Raw genomic sequence first — 16,460 nt, 5'->3', positions numbered from 1 at the left:
ACCTGGTAGCTAAATAACAAATTGGCTCACAAAATGAAAACTATTACCCATGAATACTGTGGACCTTTAAAAATTCCTCTATATGAGACCAAATGGGCAACAATTACTTTAAAACAAAGAAGAGAAGGTAAAGGGACAGGGATGCTAGATTAATGGAAACCGAACAACCAGAATAGAAATATTGAGAATGTTCACACATTGTGAAGAGTGAAGAAGGTAGGTGGTGTTACAAACAACTTGTGTAGAAATTGTTGAATGGGAGCCTAAAGTGCTATGTAAACCTTCACTGAAAACATAATGAAATATTATTTAAAAAAAAAAAGTAAAACAAACAAAAAAAATGGACATTCTGGAAAGCAGAATGAAATAACTAAACATCACCCTTAATATTACCACCCAGATATACCACTGTGCAACACTGAAGTATATCTTTTTCAAAATCTTTTTTCATGGTAAATACACATTTTTATACAGATGAGATTGTGCTATACATATTGTACGTAAACTGCCTTTTTTTAAACTCACGTGACATTCAGAGATACGGCTGTATGTAGAGATACTGTGGATATTTAGGTTAATTCCCAACCTTTCACGGTTATAAATAAAACTGCAGTGAACATCCTTTTGAATTTCTGTTGTCAATTTGATCACATGGATAATGCAGGCATTGTTTTCTAATTGTGCATCTTTTCTTTTCAAAGATGACTTAGGGGATAGTTTTAGTTCAAGGTTTAAAGATTTCCTCAGGGTTAATTTTTTTTAATAATATTAGAGTTGTCTTAGTTATCTAGTGCTGTTATAACAAATACCACAAGTGGATGGCTTCGACAAACAGAAATTCTCTCACAGCTTAGGAGGCTAGAAGTAGGAAAGCAGTGTGCCTAGAGGAAGGCTCTAGAAGAAGGCTTTCTTTCTCTCTCCTCTGTGAGGAAAGGTCCTCATCAATCTTCCCCTGGGTCTATGAGGTTCTCAGCTCAGGGATCCCAGATTGAAAGGACACGCTCTGCTCCTGGCTTCTCTTTCTTGGTGGTAGTATGTCTCCCTGCTCTGCTTGCTTCTCTTTCTTTTTATCTCTTGTATGATAAAAGGTGTGACTCAAGCAAGGGTGATGCATTCCCTCCGAATCCTGAACAAACATAACCTAATCCTGCCTCGTTAACATAATGGATAGCTCACTCCCAAATGGGACCATAACCACAGGCATAGAGGCTAGGATTTACAAGACATCACAAAATGGAGGATAATTACATCAGATCACAAAAATGGAAGGCAACCACACAATACTGGGAATCATGGCCTAGCCAAGTTGACACATATTTTTGGGGGACACAATTCAATTCATGACAGGGGTCATCTGGCCTCAGTAGTTCCAAAAAGTCTAGATTCCATGAGAATTTGAAATTCCACCCCCCCTCCCCCAAAATTCTGTGTTTTGATAAGCGAAAAAGTGACTTCATTTTTCACTTGAACTTTTCTTGTGGATTTGCTGGCCATTTGCATTTTTTCTTTTGGGAGTTACTATTCAGATCTCAAGTTCCTTTTCCTGCTGAGGGTGGGGCCTTTTTTTTTTTTTTTTTTTTTGAGCACTGTCGTTTATGCTGCAAATATTTCCCGCCAGTATGTGTGGTGTGCTTCTCAAACGTGGATGCGTGGTTAGGGTTATGTCTTTTGGACGTCTAGGTGTCTTTGTTGTCCTGTAGTTGCCCCTGCAGCTGGAGGGTTAGCACAGCCAGTTTCATGTTCCGGTGGCTCCTGGCAGTTGTGTATGCCGTGGTTACTGCTTGCGCTGCGCAGTGTAACGACCAGTGGCTTTGTTGCCACAAATTCCACGTGAGGTGTAGATATAGTCTCTAGTGTATTGCAAAGACCGTTAAGGAAGAAAAGAAGTCGGGGGTTTCAGATTAGTGTCTAGTGGAGTGTTGTGGAGTCACTGGGTGACACAAATAGCTAACTCACTCAGCAGCTAACTGAAAGATTGGATGTTCAAGGGTACCCAGAGGCACCTTGGAAGAAAGCCCTGGCGATCTCCTTCCCCAAAACCTGCCACTGAAAACCCTATGGAGCGTAGTTCTACTCTGACACTCCTAGGGTCACCAGGAGTTGAATCAATGACAACTGTGTTTTTTTTGTTTGTTTGTTTTGCGGGGAGGGGTGGGGAGGTTGCAGCGAGAATACCAAGCGTGAGAAATGAATGTCTAAATCTAGCTTTGATCTGGCAGGTCAGGCAAGCTCCGGGGCTTGGGCGTCGTCATCTGTAAGATGGCCGTGCTGGTACTCTGTCATGCTTGCCCTCTGCAGATGCTAAGTTGGTAATATAATTAGTCATCCCTGTTGAAGAACTAAGACGTGCCCAGCTTCCCGATATCCCCAGCTCATTGTACCTCCGTTTTTGCTCTGGTTGACAGGAAACTCACAGTTCTGTTTGAGACACATCATAGTAACTTCATTCATCTGAGTGTCTGCTCCTTCATGTTTTTTTTTTTAATTGTGCTTTAAGTGAAAGTTTACAAATCAAATCAGTCTCTCATACAAAAATTTATATATACCTTGTTATGTACTCCTAATTGCTCTCCCCCTAATAAGACAGCCCTCTCCGTCCCTCCACTCTCTCTTTTCATGTCCATTCAGGCAGCCTCTGACCTCCTCTGCCCTCTCATCTCACCTCCAGACAGGAGCTGCCTACATAGTCTCATGTGTCTACTTGAGCCAAGAAGCTCACTCTTCACCAGTATCATTTTCTGTCCCATAAAAAAAACCCATAGTCCAGGCCAATTCCTGTCTGAAGAGTTGGCTTTGGGAATGGTTCAAGTCTTGGGCTAACAGAAGGTCTGGGGGCCATGACCACCGGGATCCTTCCAGTCTCAGTCAGACCATTAAGTCTGGTCTTATGAGAATTTGGGGTCTGCATCCCACTGCTGTCCTGCTCCCTCAGGGGTTCTCTGTGGTGTTTCCTGTCAGGGCAGTCATTGGTTGTAGCCGGGCACCATCTAGTTCTTCTGGTCTCAGGATGATGGAGTCTCTGGTTCGTGTGGCCCTTTCTGTCTCTTGGGCTCATAACGTTCACATGCTTTTCCTTGCCCATACCTTTCCACTTTTGGTTTCTATTTTCTCTGCATATGACGTTTTATGTTCATTTCAATGCTTGTGGTTTTGGTTTTCCTTTGGGAAGCACTGCAAAGCATTTGATTATTCGGGGCTTAAATATATTTCAATAAAACAAATTGGGGCCATGTAACTCTAGTTATAAACACACCCTAAAGAGTAAAGGGTTTCTCAGTAACAAGTTAATATTTTCATTATGGTTGTCCTTTTATGGAAGACTTCAGTTACTTCAGATTGCCCTTAAGCGGCAAGTAAGCCTCATTGAAAGGAATCCTGGTAGTGCAACGGTGAAGTGCTGGCTCCAAACTAAAAGGTTGGTAGTTCGAACCCGCCCATCTGTGGGAGAAGAAAGGATTATATTTGTCAACAGGTGTAAAAATGCTTCCTGAGGAAGGTTGCATTTAATTTGGATCTTCAAGAACAGAACCGACTTAGGAGGGGGAATTCCAAAGAGTGTGCATCAAAGCAGAGATGGGGGAACATGGGTGTGCACAGGCAGGGCCAGCTTTTAGTCAAAGTGTGTGGTGTGGGAGTGGACACCAGAGGCAGCGTGATTGGGGAGGAAGAGAAAACCAGGTACCGTGGCACTGACTCTGACTCATGGCCACCCCGTGTGTGTCAGAGTCGAATTGCACTCCACAGGGTTTCAGTGGCTGATTTTTCAGGAGTAGGTCGCCAGGCCTTTTCCAAGGCGCCGCTGGTTGGATTCGAACCTCCAACCTTTTGGTTAGCAGCTGAGCACATTAACCGTTGGCACCACCTAGGGGCTCCCAACGGGGTGAGCCTAAAAGATCCAAGCAGGCATTCTGACCTTCATTTGGTGGTGGGTGTGTGGGCAGGCCGGAAGATTCAGGGCCAGAGGAGTAAGCAGAGCTGTACTTGCCATGCTGACTTTGTGTCCCTGTGCCCGGGACGATAGTGTGTGCATGTGTGTGAAACGAAACGAATGGAGGAGAAGGAGGACTGGATACGGCCGTGGTAGGTCAACACCACACGGAACGCTTCAGCACTTGGTGGAAAAGTTATCGCCACGTGGCTTTGCTTTCAGAAAACTTAGCTTGTGAACGTGGTCAGTGGACTAACCCTCCTATTTGTAGAAATGGGGTGTTTCCCTGTTGTACGTCGAGCATGATTTGATTTGTAGTTCTGAAGAACTCTCATCCCTTAACACCTGCTGCGTAAAGTTGGGCTTCCTTACAGACAAAAACAGGCTGTAATTCACAAGAGTTTCAACTGGGGTCTCGTCCATCTTTGCCCTCACCTCTAGGGCTGGTTCTGCTGCTGAAATGTATCACGTGTGAGCTTCGCTCTTTTTCTTTGGCCGCCATCTTTCTGCGTATGCCTAGAAAAATCTTTGGATTGAGGGGTGGGGAATTACTGTGCCTTCTCCTTTTCTTTCTCCTTCTGTAAACACTGCTCACCCAGTGAGCTGGACCGAGAACCATTTTCTAAGCTCCATCTGTTACCCTGCCTGGGAGCAGAGGCAGCTTGTCATCAGCTGGTGGTGGTCAGCTCAGACTTTGCTAAGACTTCAAAGTATTTTTAAAAAATATTTTGTTGTGTTTTTGGTAAAAATATTCATAGCAGAACACACTCCCATTCAGCAGTTTCTACACACAGTGTTCAGTGACATTGATTACATTCATCTCATTGTGTCAACATTGTCATTACTTGTGTTCTAGTTGTTTCACTCTCGTTGCATTAGATTCACTGTCCCCCAACCTTCTCATCTATGCTTTTGAGTACCTGTTGTCTATTTGGTCTCATATACATAATTTTTTTTAAAGAGCACAGACCTCGAGGGCAACGTTCTTTATTTTTGTGAGCTAAACTGTTATTTAGTTTAAAGGTGAGTTCAGGGGATAATTTCACTTCAAGATTTAAAGAGTATGTCAGGGTGGTGATCTCAGGGATTCCTCCAGCTTCAGTGGGTCCGGTAAGTCTGGATTCTTTAAGAATTTCAAGTTCTGGTCCACATTTTTCTCCTTTTCTATCTTCAAACTAAAGAGACCTGGTGGCACAGTGACTAAAGCGCTCGGCTGCTAACTAAAAGGTCGGCGGTTTAAACCCAACAGATGTTCCATGGGAGAAAGCTGTGGCAGTCTGCTTCTGTAAAGATCACAGCTTTGGAAACCCTATATGGGGCAGTTCTACTCTATCGTAGAGGGTCGCTATGTGTCAGAATCTACTCGACGAACACGGGTTTTTATCTTCCATCCATTTTTTCAATGCATTGGATTTTGCAGATAAAAACCATGTTCATAACAAAACAGAATGTAGAACATGATCGTTTTTATGAATAAAGTAAGGTGAGTAGTTGAACATTTTATTGGGTGCCTTCATAGAATCGCAGAAAAATGTATAATCCATCATGCAGAAGAAGAGTGATACATACATAAAAATTATTTAAAAATGGACTATAGGCATAGGTATAAGAGCCCAAACAGTAAAGTTTCTAGAAGAAAACACAGGAGAAATCGTTGTGGCCTTGGGTTAGGCCAAGAGCATTTAGATAGGACACAAAAAGCCGTAAAGAAAAAAAAAAAAAAGGTAAATTTGATTTCATCAGAATTAGAAAGTTTGCGGATTGAAAGGCAACTGTTAAGAAAATAACAAGTCAAGCCACAGTTGGGAGAAGTCATTTATAAATTATTGATAACATGTATCAAAAATCTTGTACCCAGAATATATCAAGAACTCTCAATACTCAATAAGAAGAAGACAACTAATAAAAAATGGACAAAAGTTTTAGCAGGTACTTTGCAGAAAAAGCTAGACAATTGACACACAAGCTCATTGAAAGATGCCCAACATCGTGGGTCCTTGGGGAAATGCCAGTCAGCCACAATGAGATACTGCTACGCACACGTCCACTAACTAGCAAAGCAAAAATGGAAAAGACCACCAAGACCAAGTGTGGGCAAAGGTATGGAGCAACTGGAACCCTCATACACTCTTGGTGGGAATGAACAATAGTGCAGGTACTTTACTGAACAGTTTTAATAGAGAAACGATTTCTTAAAAAAGTAAATCGCATACTGAATATTGTTGTTGGGTGCCATTAAGTCAATTGGACTTACAGTGACCCCATGTGACAGAGTAGAACTGCCCCATAGGGTTTCCACGGAGTGGCTGGTGGATTCAAACTGCTGACCTTTTGGTTAGCAGCCGAGCACTTAACCACCGAACCACCAGGGCTCCAGTAAAGCGTAGCTAATAAAAATTACACAACCTAGATGCTCTTAAAATTATTATTGAGGCATATGAAGATGTCTGCCACGATAAGATAGTATTTATCACAGCCCTGTTTTTCCCCCATTTAATCTGAAGGAATATGGTGATTTAAAAAGAAAAAAAGTCAGCCAGCATGCTGTAATCCGTAGGATGGCGGAGTGCAGGATGATGAGAGAGGGCAGGGCAGGGTGTGGGGCTGGACCTGCATGATAAGGAGCCAGCTGTACAGAAGATTGGGGGGCCGGGAAGAGAACACCGAGACCCAGTCCAGTGAGGGACTCCAGAAATAAACCACCACCTCCCAGACATGGGAACCGGGTGTTGAGAGGTGGGGCTGACTGGTGCTCAGTGTCCCCACACCAAGGTCAGAAACGTCGATTTGAGTAATGATGCTGAAGGGATTCTTTCCTTGTATAGTAGAAGGGCTCCCTGGGGGTGCATGTGGTTCACACGCTGCGCTGCTAAGCAAAGGGTTGGAGGTTCAAGTCCACTCAGAGGTGCCTTGAAAGAAAGGCCTGGCTATCTACTTCTGAAAAACCAGCCACTGAAACCTTATGGAGCACATGTCTAGCCTAACACACATGGGGGTGCCATGAGTCGGAGCTGACTCAGCAGCCGGTGGTTTCTGTCCTGTCGTGGTGTCTGTGAACCTCTGAGCAGCTTTTAGTCCAGTTTTCCACTGTAGGTTGGTTGGCTGCAGTCCTGGCTCAGGCCTGTCCATTCCCCGTCCCTTCAGCAGAGCCCGTGAGTGTCCACCTGGGCAGGTGGCCAAGGGTGCCTCTGCACCCTGGAGCTGCCCGTGGAGTAGTCTGGCAGCTCTCTCCTTGGTGACATGCAGTTAGCATGTTTACCTGCCAGTGAACAGCCACCGCGGCTGGAATATCAATGACCGAATGCTGGAATGCAGGGGCCTTTCCAATTTCCCTTTGTGTGATGTCACTGACCTCCCCGGGAGCTTGTGCAAGGACCCAGGGCAAACCCAGCCGCGCTGCCCCCATGCTTTCCCCGGCAGACTCCTCGCGCCTGCCGGTTTTCTATCCCTGCGTTTGCTGTCACCGTTTACTTTATCCTTAAAAGTACAAAAAAGGGTTATATACACGGATACACTGGCATATCTGCACATATTCACAACATACACACAGACAACACACTCCTCTACACACATACACAACACACACGTATACAGTATACACACACAACAGAGACACGTCTGCACACATACACATTCACAACATCCACATACACAGTGTGCACTCATACAGAACACAGCCTGCACACACACAGAACACAGACACACATCTACACATCCACAGCAAGACACATCTGCACACATACACAGCACACGCACGTATACAGCATCCACACATACACAGTCTGCACACATACAACAGACAACCTGCACAGCATGCACACACACATCACTCAGACACACATTGACACATGCACAGCAAGACACATCTGCACACATACACAGCACATGCACGTATACAGCATACACACATACACCACACACACACAGTGTGCACACAATTCTCAGCATCCGCGTACACAGTGTGCACACATATACAACAGACAGCGTGCACACACATCACACAGACACACATCGACACATACACAGCAAGACACATCTGCACACATACACAGCACACGCACGTATACAGCATACACCCAGACAGCATGCACATACCACACAGACACACATCGACACATACACAGCACACGCACGTATACAGCATATACACAGACAACCTGCACAGCATGCACACACGTATCACACAGACACATCGATACATACACAGCAAGAGACATCTGCACACATACGTAGCACACTCACGTATATAGCATACACACGTACACAACACACACACAATGTGCACACGTTCTCAATATCCACGTGTACAGTGTGCACGCATACAACACAGACACACCTACACAGTGTGCACACACACCACACAGACAGATCTACACATACACACAGCACAGACACATCTACACACAGATACCATACAGGCACACGTACCCACACGTACACTCATTATTGACATTATTGGCTAGTAGTCACTTAACCATTTGCACTGCTCAGGGGCTCCAAACAGTGACATAGCCACTGCCCTTCCAGGCTCCCCTGCAGTGAACCTCTGTGAACAGGTATCCCTGCGTGGAACAGGGAGGCAGGGACGTCGTAGACAGGTCCAGTCAAAGCCACAGCAGTGGGAATGCTGAGCATATGTCGCGGTTAGCAGGTGGCATGCTCATGTTCCCGTGAGAGGCCAGCGAGGCAGGTACTGAGACAAGGGTACACCGAGAATAAAGAGCGCGGTTGTCCGATACTCTAGAAAGACACATTGCCTCCCAGTGGCCTCAGCCAATCCTTAGTGCCGGGGTTCTTTTGTGTGCTTCTTCAGGAACTGGAAGGTACCCCTTTAGTAAGACAGAGAGGAGAGTGTCCCCTGGCCACATGAGGAGCCGGGACCCAGGCTTCTGTGTGCTGGGTGTCACCTGGCCTGCTGGCAAACAGCTTACATCTTCTCTCCGCCCTTGGTCTCTACCTCCTGGGCCTCTGTTTGCTGAGAAGTGGATGACTCAACTGTCACCTTGAAGGAAACAGCCTGTCTGAGCCCCATTTTATCTGGGTGGGCAGAAGCGGGGTGTCTGCAAAGGCATTGCAGGTGACTGCATGGCAGGTGTGGCAATCGTTGGCCCAGAAGCTTTAGCTAAGACACATGTAAACATGCCAATGAACACGCGTGTCTATGAGTTGTCGGCACATGGTGTAGGTACGTGCATATGAACATGTACGTGGTATGCGTAACGGGGGGAGAAAGGGAGAGATCAGGGCACCGCCACAGCTCTGAATATAGCAACATGTGACAACTTTCACATATTTGTTTCTGAAATTGCTGTGTAACCTTTTGTTTTTTTTGCAAAAAAAAATAGTTTGTGTGTACACGTATGTATATCTATATCTGGTGTGTGTGTATCTTAATGCCTTGTATTCAGTTGATTTCCTATGTAGTATGTAGCCCAACGTCGTCTGACGTGCGTTTAGATACCTTCCCTTGTGTTGGGAGTTGCAGCGGGGAGAGGTGTGGGAAAATGTACAGGGATTTAATAACTTAAAGTGGTTTAAGGGGATTTTCAGGTCACCTTGCTGGAGCCTGGAGTCCCTGGGTGGTACAGATGCTGCTAACCAAGAGGTTAGAGGTTCAAGTCCACCCAGAGGTACCTGGAAGAAATGCCTGGTGATGTAGTTCCAAAAAAATCATCCATTGAAAGCCCTGTGGAGCACATTTGTACTCTGCACACGTGAGGTCGCCACGAGTTGGAGCTGACCCCACGGCATCTGGTTTCCTAACTGGTTGCTGGGACTGGGAATGTGGGGGTGAGCTGTGAATTGGAATCGTTTGCTAATGTTCTCATCTTTCCTGCAGACCAGCCAGTGTGCAGCGTTGGGGAGATAGTCCAGGAGGAGGTGGGGACCCACCGCACCCACGGACACAGGGCCAGTCTCCACTCTCTGCGGGCAGCGCCCACCCACAAGAAGCCTCGGAGCTGCCCCAGAAAGCCCGGTGCCGAGCGGGGACGCTGCCTCGTGATTATCGATACTCAGAGGAGGACAGCCCGGCAGACTTGCTCCCACTGCTCTGCTCAGGACCCCCGGCCCCGAGCGCCTCCTCGTCCCTGCCTGGGCGAGGTGGGGACGCCTGGGTGGTGAGCGCTGTACCCCTCACCAAGCGGCCGGCCCCACAGAGGCCCCCGCCGCCCAAGCGCGAGCCCCGGAGGGCCAGGGGGCTGGACAGTGCAGCCGTGGGAGCTGTTCCTACTGAGGCCCCGCCAGCTGCCCCCCTGGACGTGTGTGTGAGCCGACTGTCTGTCTCCCAGAGCCCACCTGCCGTCGCCCGGCCCCATGACGCCCCGCCGGCCACCCCCAGTGAGCATGACCACCAGCATGTGAATGAGGACCCGCCCAAACCTGGGCACCCACAGAGAGCCACCATGGAGACCTCCCGCTCCCCTTCCCCGCAGTTTGCGCCACAGAAGCTAACTGACAAGCCCCCCCTGCTCATCCAGGATGAGAGCTCAACAAGGTAGTGTCCTGGACCCAGAGCCCCACACCTTCCTCCATTTATGGAGCCTCCTTGCACAGGAGGCGGCTCCTAGGCCACTGTATGTTTTCAGTGGATGGTTCTGGGGTCATTTTTGGTGGACTCCTCGCTTCCGCTCAAAACATTTAGTTTTAAAGGCAGTTCCGGTGCATAACCACAGTGGGAAAACCATAACTATCATCATCGAAATTTTAGTGAATTGGGGAGAGCCCACCTTCACAGGAAACAGGAGGGATGTAAAGTCAGTGACAGCGTCCCCCCTCCCCCTCCATCCCAGCTGTCCCTTTCTAGGTGCTTCTGCAGACTGTTGTTGTTAGCTGCTGTGAGTTGGTCCCATGCCATTCCCATGATCACTTGGGATCAGACTGTTGTGAGCCATAGGGTTTTCACTGGCTGATTTTTAGAAGCAGATCGCCAGGCCTTTCTTCCTAGTCTTAGTCTGGAAGCTCTGCTGAAACCTGTTCAGCATCACAGCAACACACAAGCCTCCCCGGACAGATGGGTGGTGGCTGTGGATGAGGTGCATCAGCCAGGAATTGAACCTGGGTCTCCCTCCCACCTGGAAGATGCGAGTCCTACCACTGAGCCACCACTGCTCCATCTGCAGATCCAGAGGGCGCTTTTGCTAAGCATTTGCCATATTTGTACTCAGAATCAGGCTTAACCTAAGCACTAGACGCTGAGGTGAAAGTGGTGATTGCCATGACGTCCAGTGTTTCCACGTTGCCTCTTTTTCAGATCTTTTGAAGTTACAAAGCTAAGCTGGCATACACCTTTTTTTCTGGTGGGAGAAAACCAGTCCCATTCCATGGTGCCATTGTCACAAGTTCAGGCATGGTTTGACCTTGGCCTGAAGATGTTGATCAGTGTCAACAGGCTGAGTCTGCATACCAGGACACTGGTGGTTTGGCTTCTTCCATATAAAAACACCAACTTCCCAAGTGCCCGTGAATTGTTGAAAAAGGGGGAGAGTGGCCTAGGAAACTCTATAGGGCAGTTCTCTACCCTATAGAGGACATCGGGTTTTTTTTCTTTTTCTTTTTGGGTAATCTTTACGGAAGCCAACTGCCACATCTTTCTCTGGTGGCGTCACCGGTGTGTTTGAACCATCTACCTTTCGGTTTGCAGCCGAGTGTTTGATCTCTGTGCCACCATGCCTCCTTTAGGAGGAAGGGAAGAAAAGACAACATAATTTCCTTTTATCCTGAGGACCACACTGTTAGAAACAGGCGAGAACCATACTACATCCCCAGCCACCAGTTTAAGGAGAAAAGCAACACTGAATTGGGGGCACAATAGCTTTCCTTGTGCTGAGTGAAATCAGGTCCATAGTGTAATGTCGTATGAGTAGCTTCAGCTCAATGACTTAGACAAAAGTCCTGATTTTTGGTTTTGCAAATTTTGCCTAGTCTTTTTTTCCCCCTGTCCTATGCATGCAGGAGCCCTGGTGGTGCAGTGGTTAAGAGCTACAGCTGCTAACCAAAATGTCAGCAGTTCAGATCTACCAGCCATTCCTGGAAATCCTATGAGGCAGTTCTCTGCCCTGTAAGGTCGCTATGAGTCGAAATCAACAGCAATGGGGTTGGGTTTTTTGTTTTTTTTGTATACTTTGGGCGTACGTGCCTGGGCAGCAGCAGACTGCTGTGTTTATTAGATATGACTTTTAACAATATTTTAAAATGATCTGGTCCTGGTGGAACTCGCTGGCATACTCCCTGCCCCCGACATGTGTGGCTGAAAACACTGGGGCCTCAGTTGTCACAGACAGAACACTTCGTAGACCAGGCACTTTCTCTGCCCTCTCCTCTTCCTCCTCCCTGTCTCCCCTGCTCCTTTCACAGAGAGGCTTTAAAAAAAGGAAATATGTTCTTCCTGAGCCACTTGAAATGACACAAAGCCACTGTGTTCCCTGTTTGCTGCTGGGATCCTTATCTCACTGGTATGAAAAGACTGTATGAAGGTGAAGTGGACGTGCACTGGAGGGTTGGCAGTTGGAGTGATGGGCTGGAAGGTGGGGTGGAGGGCTGGGAGTCAGAGTAGAGAGCTTGGGAGGTGAATGGAAGATGAGTGGAGGGCCGGGAGGTGGATGGGAGGTGAGTGGAGGGCCGGGAGGTGAGTGGAGGTCTGGGAGGTGGATGGAAGGTGAATGGAGGGTTGGGAGGTAGATGGTATGTGAGTAGAGGACTAGGAGGTAGATGGAAGGTGAGTGGAGGGCTGGAAGGTGGATGGTAGGAGAGTGGAGGGCTGGGTGGTGGGGTGTTGGGCTGGGAGGTAGAGTGGAGGGCTGGGAGGTGGATGGAAGGTGAATAGAGGGTTGCGTGGTGGATGGGAGGTGAGTGGAGGGCTGGGAGGTGGATGGAAGGTGAGTGGAGGGTTGCGTGGTGGATGGGAGGTGAGTGGAGGGCTGGGAGGTAGACGGGCGGTGAATGGAGGGTTGTATGGTGGATGGGAGGTAGGGTGGGGGCTGTGAGGTGGATGAAAGGTGAGTGGAGGGTTGTGTGGTGCATGGGAGGTAGGGTGGAGGGCTGGGAATTGGATGCGAGGTGAGTGGAGGGCTGGGAAGTGGATGGGAGGTGAGTAGAGGGTTGTGTGGTGGATGGGAGGTGAGTCGAGGGCTGGGAGCTGGATGGAAGGTGGACTCCTGGTTGAGGGCAAGATGCGGGATGCACAGGAGCCTGTGAGCGAGCTTTGATGCGGGCTTGGCGGGGGCGGGGGGAGCGGGTGGAGCTCAGCATCAGGTGAAGATAGTCCCAGTCCTTATAGAAGAGGTCGTGTCCGGTGCCCTGAGAATGTGCCCAGCATCTGCAGGCCAGCACCGGCTGTGCTCCGAGGGGCACTGACATAAGACACAACAATTCTGTGAAGACTGCTCATCAATTGCAGATTTGAGAAAATCAAACAGTTGTCACACGCTGGCCACATGACCCCACAAGGCATCGTCAGAACCCATGGTGGCGGGGAATACTGTGCACCGGTGGGAAGGTCCCTGGGCGGCTGATGACAGGAAACCGAGTTAGGGGTGCAGGGAATGTGCGAAGCCTGTCCGGGCACATGCGATGGATTGTGGCTACCCCCCCAGCTCCGGCTCTGGGGGTCTTTGAGCCAGGTTTTCCCTGCTGGGAGGGGAGGGAGGGCAGCAGCCTGCGGAGTGCTGGCCAGGGCACGCTTTGCCTTCTGACAGTTCTGCTCTTTGTAGAATTGAGCGGGTGATGGAGAACAACACGACAGTGAAGATGGTGCCCATCAAGATCGTGCACTCAGAGAGCCAGCCCGAGAAAGAGAGCCGCCAGGGCCTGGCCCAGCCTGCCGAGCCGCCCACCCTGCCCAGCGGGCTGGAGCGCGACCAGATCAAGACGCTGAGCACGTCAGAGCAGTCCTATTCCCGCTTCTGCGTGTACACTCGGCAGGGCGCCGAGTCTGGGGAGCCGCCCCGAGCCCGGCCGGCCGAGCCCGAGCCCCCTGGCACCCAGGTGCCCCCCACCAAGGAGAGCTGTGCCTCCCCTGGGGGGCTCAGCTACATGAAGGCCAAAGAGAAGACAGCAGAGGACCTTAAGTCTGAGGAGCTGGCCCGTGAGATCGTGGGGAAGGACCGGTCCCTGGCTGACGTCCTGGACCCCAGTGTGAAGATGAAGACCACCATGGACCTGATGGGGGGCATTTTCCCCAAGGACGAGCAACTCCTGGAGGAGGCCCAGCAGCGGAGAAAGCTGCTCCCCAAAGGCCCCTCCCCGCGGACAATGGAGGACAAGTGAGTAACGCTGTCCCCAGTTGGGGCGTTTGACCCTTGTGATTCCGCCTGCTGTCTCGTAGGCAGAAATGGGGTGGTGGCAAGTAGCAAGGGCTCTCCTGCTTCCAGGGTTGCTTTGGAGTGGATGGATTTTCAGGGGGCCTGCCGTGATGCTTAGCCCTTTTTGGCTTGATTGTGATGCCTCAAGAGAGAAGTTAAAGGCACCCTGGCTGGTGTTATCCCTGGATGCAATTACCTGGGGACCTGGGAAGGGCATGAAAATACCCACTACAGCCCACCCCCCAGCCCCCAGCTTTCCTGGCTTGAGGCATTTGACCTAGAGTAATGCTCACAGGTTTCCTTTCTGTAAGACAGTGGGTTGTCAGCTGGGGGCAATTGTGCGTGTACACGTGGCAGGGCGCCGAGTCCGGGGAGCCGCCCGAACCCCGGGCAGCCAAGCCCGAGCCCCCCGGCGCCCAGGTGCCCCCACCAAGGAGAGCTGTGCCTTTTGGGGATGTTTGGCGATGACCTGGCTGTCAGAACTTGGGATGAGGGGGGCATGCTGCTGGCATCTAATGAGCAGAATCCAGGGGTGCTGTAAAACATCCTATAATGCACAGGGCAGCCCCCACCACAAAGAATGATCTGGTCCCAAATGTCAGTCGTGTCGAGGTGGACTTGTTGTTAGTTGGCGTCAAGTTGTTGCTGACTCATGGCAACCCCATGTGTGCAGGGTAGAACCGCGTTTCGTGGGATTTTCAAGGCTGTGACCTTTCAGAAACAGATTGCCAGGCCTTCCTTCTGAGGCACCTCTGGGTTGGTTCAAACCTTCAACCATTTGCCTAATAGTTGAGCACTGAATCACCTGCGGCAGCCAGGGACTCCTCCAAGGTGGAGAAATCCCATCATCAGAGGAGTAAAGGCTCAGGTTGAATATGTTGTTGGTAGGTGCCGTCGAGTCAGTTCCTACTCATAGTAATCCTATAGGACAGGGTAGAACTGCCCCATAGGGTTTCCAAGGAGTGGCTGGTGGATTCAAACTGCTGACCTTTTGATTAGCAGCCGAGCTAGAGAGTTGTTGACTTTTTTATGTATACACGAGTGACTAAATTAATTTTTCTTAGTTTTGTAAATAGCACTTTGATGCCTTTCTCATTGAGCAATTTGACCCCAAAAGTGCACGTGGTTCCATCTCTCCTGTTGGACATCGTCACTCTACACCCCATTGGCAGCAGGTCGGAGAGCCAAAGAGATGCAGCAGAAAAAGGGAAATGGGACAAAACAGACCAAAGCGACAGGGACAAGTGGCAGCCGGCAGAAAGGCGTGAGGGAACCATAATTGGGATGTGGGTCCCGTTTGTATTGTTACACACATGCCGTCACCGTGGACTCGAGCCCCGGTGAAGATAGCCTGCACCCTTGCCTCCACAGTGGAGAGTTCTAGACACACCTGCTCAGTTCAGTGCTTTGCCCTTTTTTAAAACTGCATTCCCTAGACTTTATCCATTTACTAATCTTGGAAGAGCCTGCATTTTGGTTATTAGTGCTAATTTGATAGTGATCTAACATGTTGTTGTTAGCTGCCATCGAGTCAGGGCCAACTCACGGCGACCCTGTGTGTTAGAGTAGAGCTGTGCTCCGTGGGGTTTTAAGGCTGTGACCTTTTGGAAGCAGATCGTCAGGCCTTTCTTCTGAGGAACCCTTAGATAGGTTTGAACTGCCAACCTTTTGGCCAGTCATCAAGAGCTTGATTGTTGTTGCCACCCAGGGACTGCTTAGACTTTATCCATTTGTCAAGGCCTTTGGAGTTCTAACCTGGTCACCTCTTTTTTTCCCCTCTTATTATTCTGTCTCCCTGGCTGGTGTTCTTGTTTTAGAGCTACCACTGATTTGTCACACCTGGGGGCAGGGGCCGTGGGGCACGGCCACACACGCTGTCAGCGATTCACGTTCTGACGTTCCCCTCCAGGAAAGAGGAGCCGAGTGTGGCAACGGCCATGTCCCTGGCCACCAGCTCCACGTACTACAGCACATCGGCCCCTAAGGCGGAGCTGCTAATCAAGATGAAGGATCTGAAGGAGCAGCAGGATGCCCAGGAGGACTCAGGGAGTGACCTGGACCATGACCTGTCGGTGAAGAAGGTAGGCCTGCAGCTAGAGCCGTCACCTCAGCCTGCGGGACAGTAGGCGGCGTCAGCTCCACCGTTTGTACCCCAGCTCTGAGCCCCGGCCAGATATCTGAGATGCCCTTGTGTTCGGCTTCTACAGAACAATGAAATTTGGGGCAACATC

General features: G+C 49.4%; 1 protein-coding gene and 1 long non-coding RNA gene across 19 annotated transcripts in view; one reads left to right on the top strand and one right to left on the bottom strand.

The window, feature by feature from the left end:
- SHROOM2 (shroom family member 2) overlaps positions 1 to 16,460 on the top strand; it is a 294,895-nt gene that overhangs the window by 130,341 nt on the left and 148,094 nt on the right. For 4 of the 18 annotated variants that reach the window (XM_049872270.1, XM_049872264.1, XM_049872276.1 and 1 more), the window contains 3 exons: positions 9,768 to 10,424; positions 13,639 to 14,190; positions 16,139 to 16,310. The exons of the other annotated variants lie outside the window; for them this stretch is intronic. In XM_049872270.1, coding sequence (XP_049728227.1) covers positions 9,768 to 10,424; positions 13,639 to 14,190; positions 16,139 to 16,310 — 1,381 coding nt within the window. The remainder of the gene's footprint in view (positions 1 to 9,767; positions 10,425 to 13,638; positions 14,191 to 16,138; positions 16,311 to 16,460) is intronic. 18 annotated transcript variants of the gene reach the window in all.
- LOC126069202 (uncharacterized) overlaps positions 1 to 16,460 on the bottom strand; it is a 150,383-nt gene that overhangs the window by 87,009 nt on the left and 46,914 nt on the right. The window lies entirely within an intron of this gene.

Source organism: Elephas maximus, chromosome X, assembly GCF_024166365.1.
Source record: "Elephas maximus indicus isolate mEleMax1 chromosome X, mEleMax1 primary haplotype, whole genome shotgun sequence".
In the NCBI taxonomy this organism is placed as follows: domain Eukaryota; kingdom Metazoa; phylum Chordata; class Mammalia; order Proboscidea; family Elephantidae; genus Elephas; species Elephas maximus.
The sequence above is the reverse complement of the archived record's forward strand: the minus strand, read 5'-3'. Positions and strand labels throughout refer to the sequence as shown.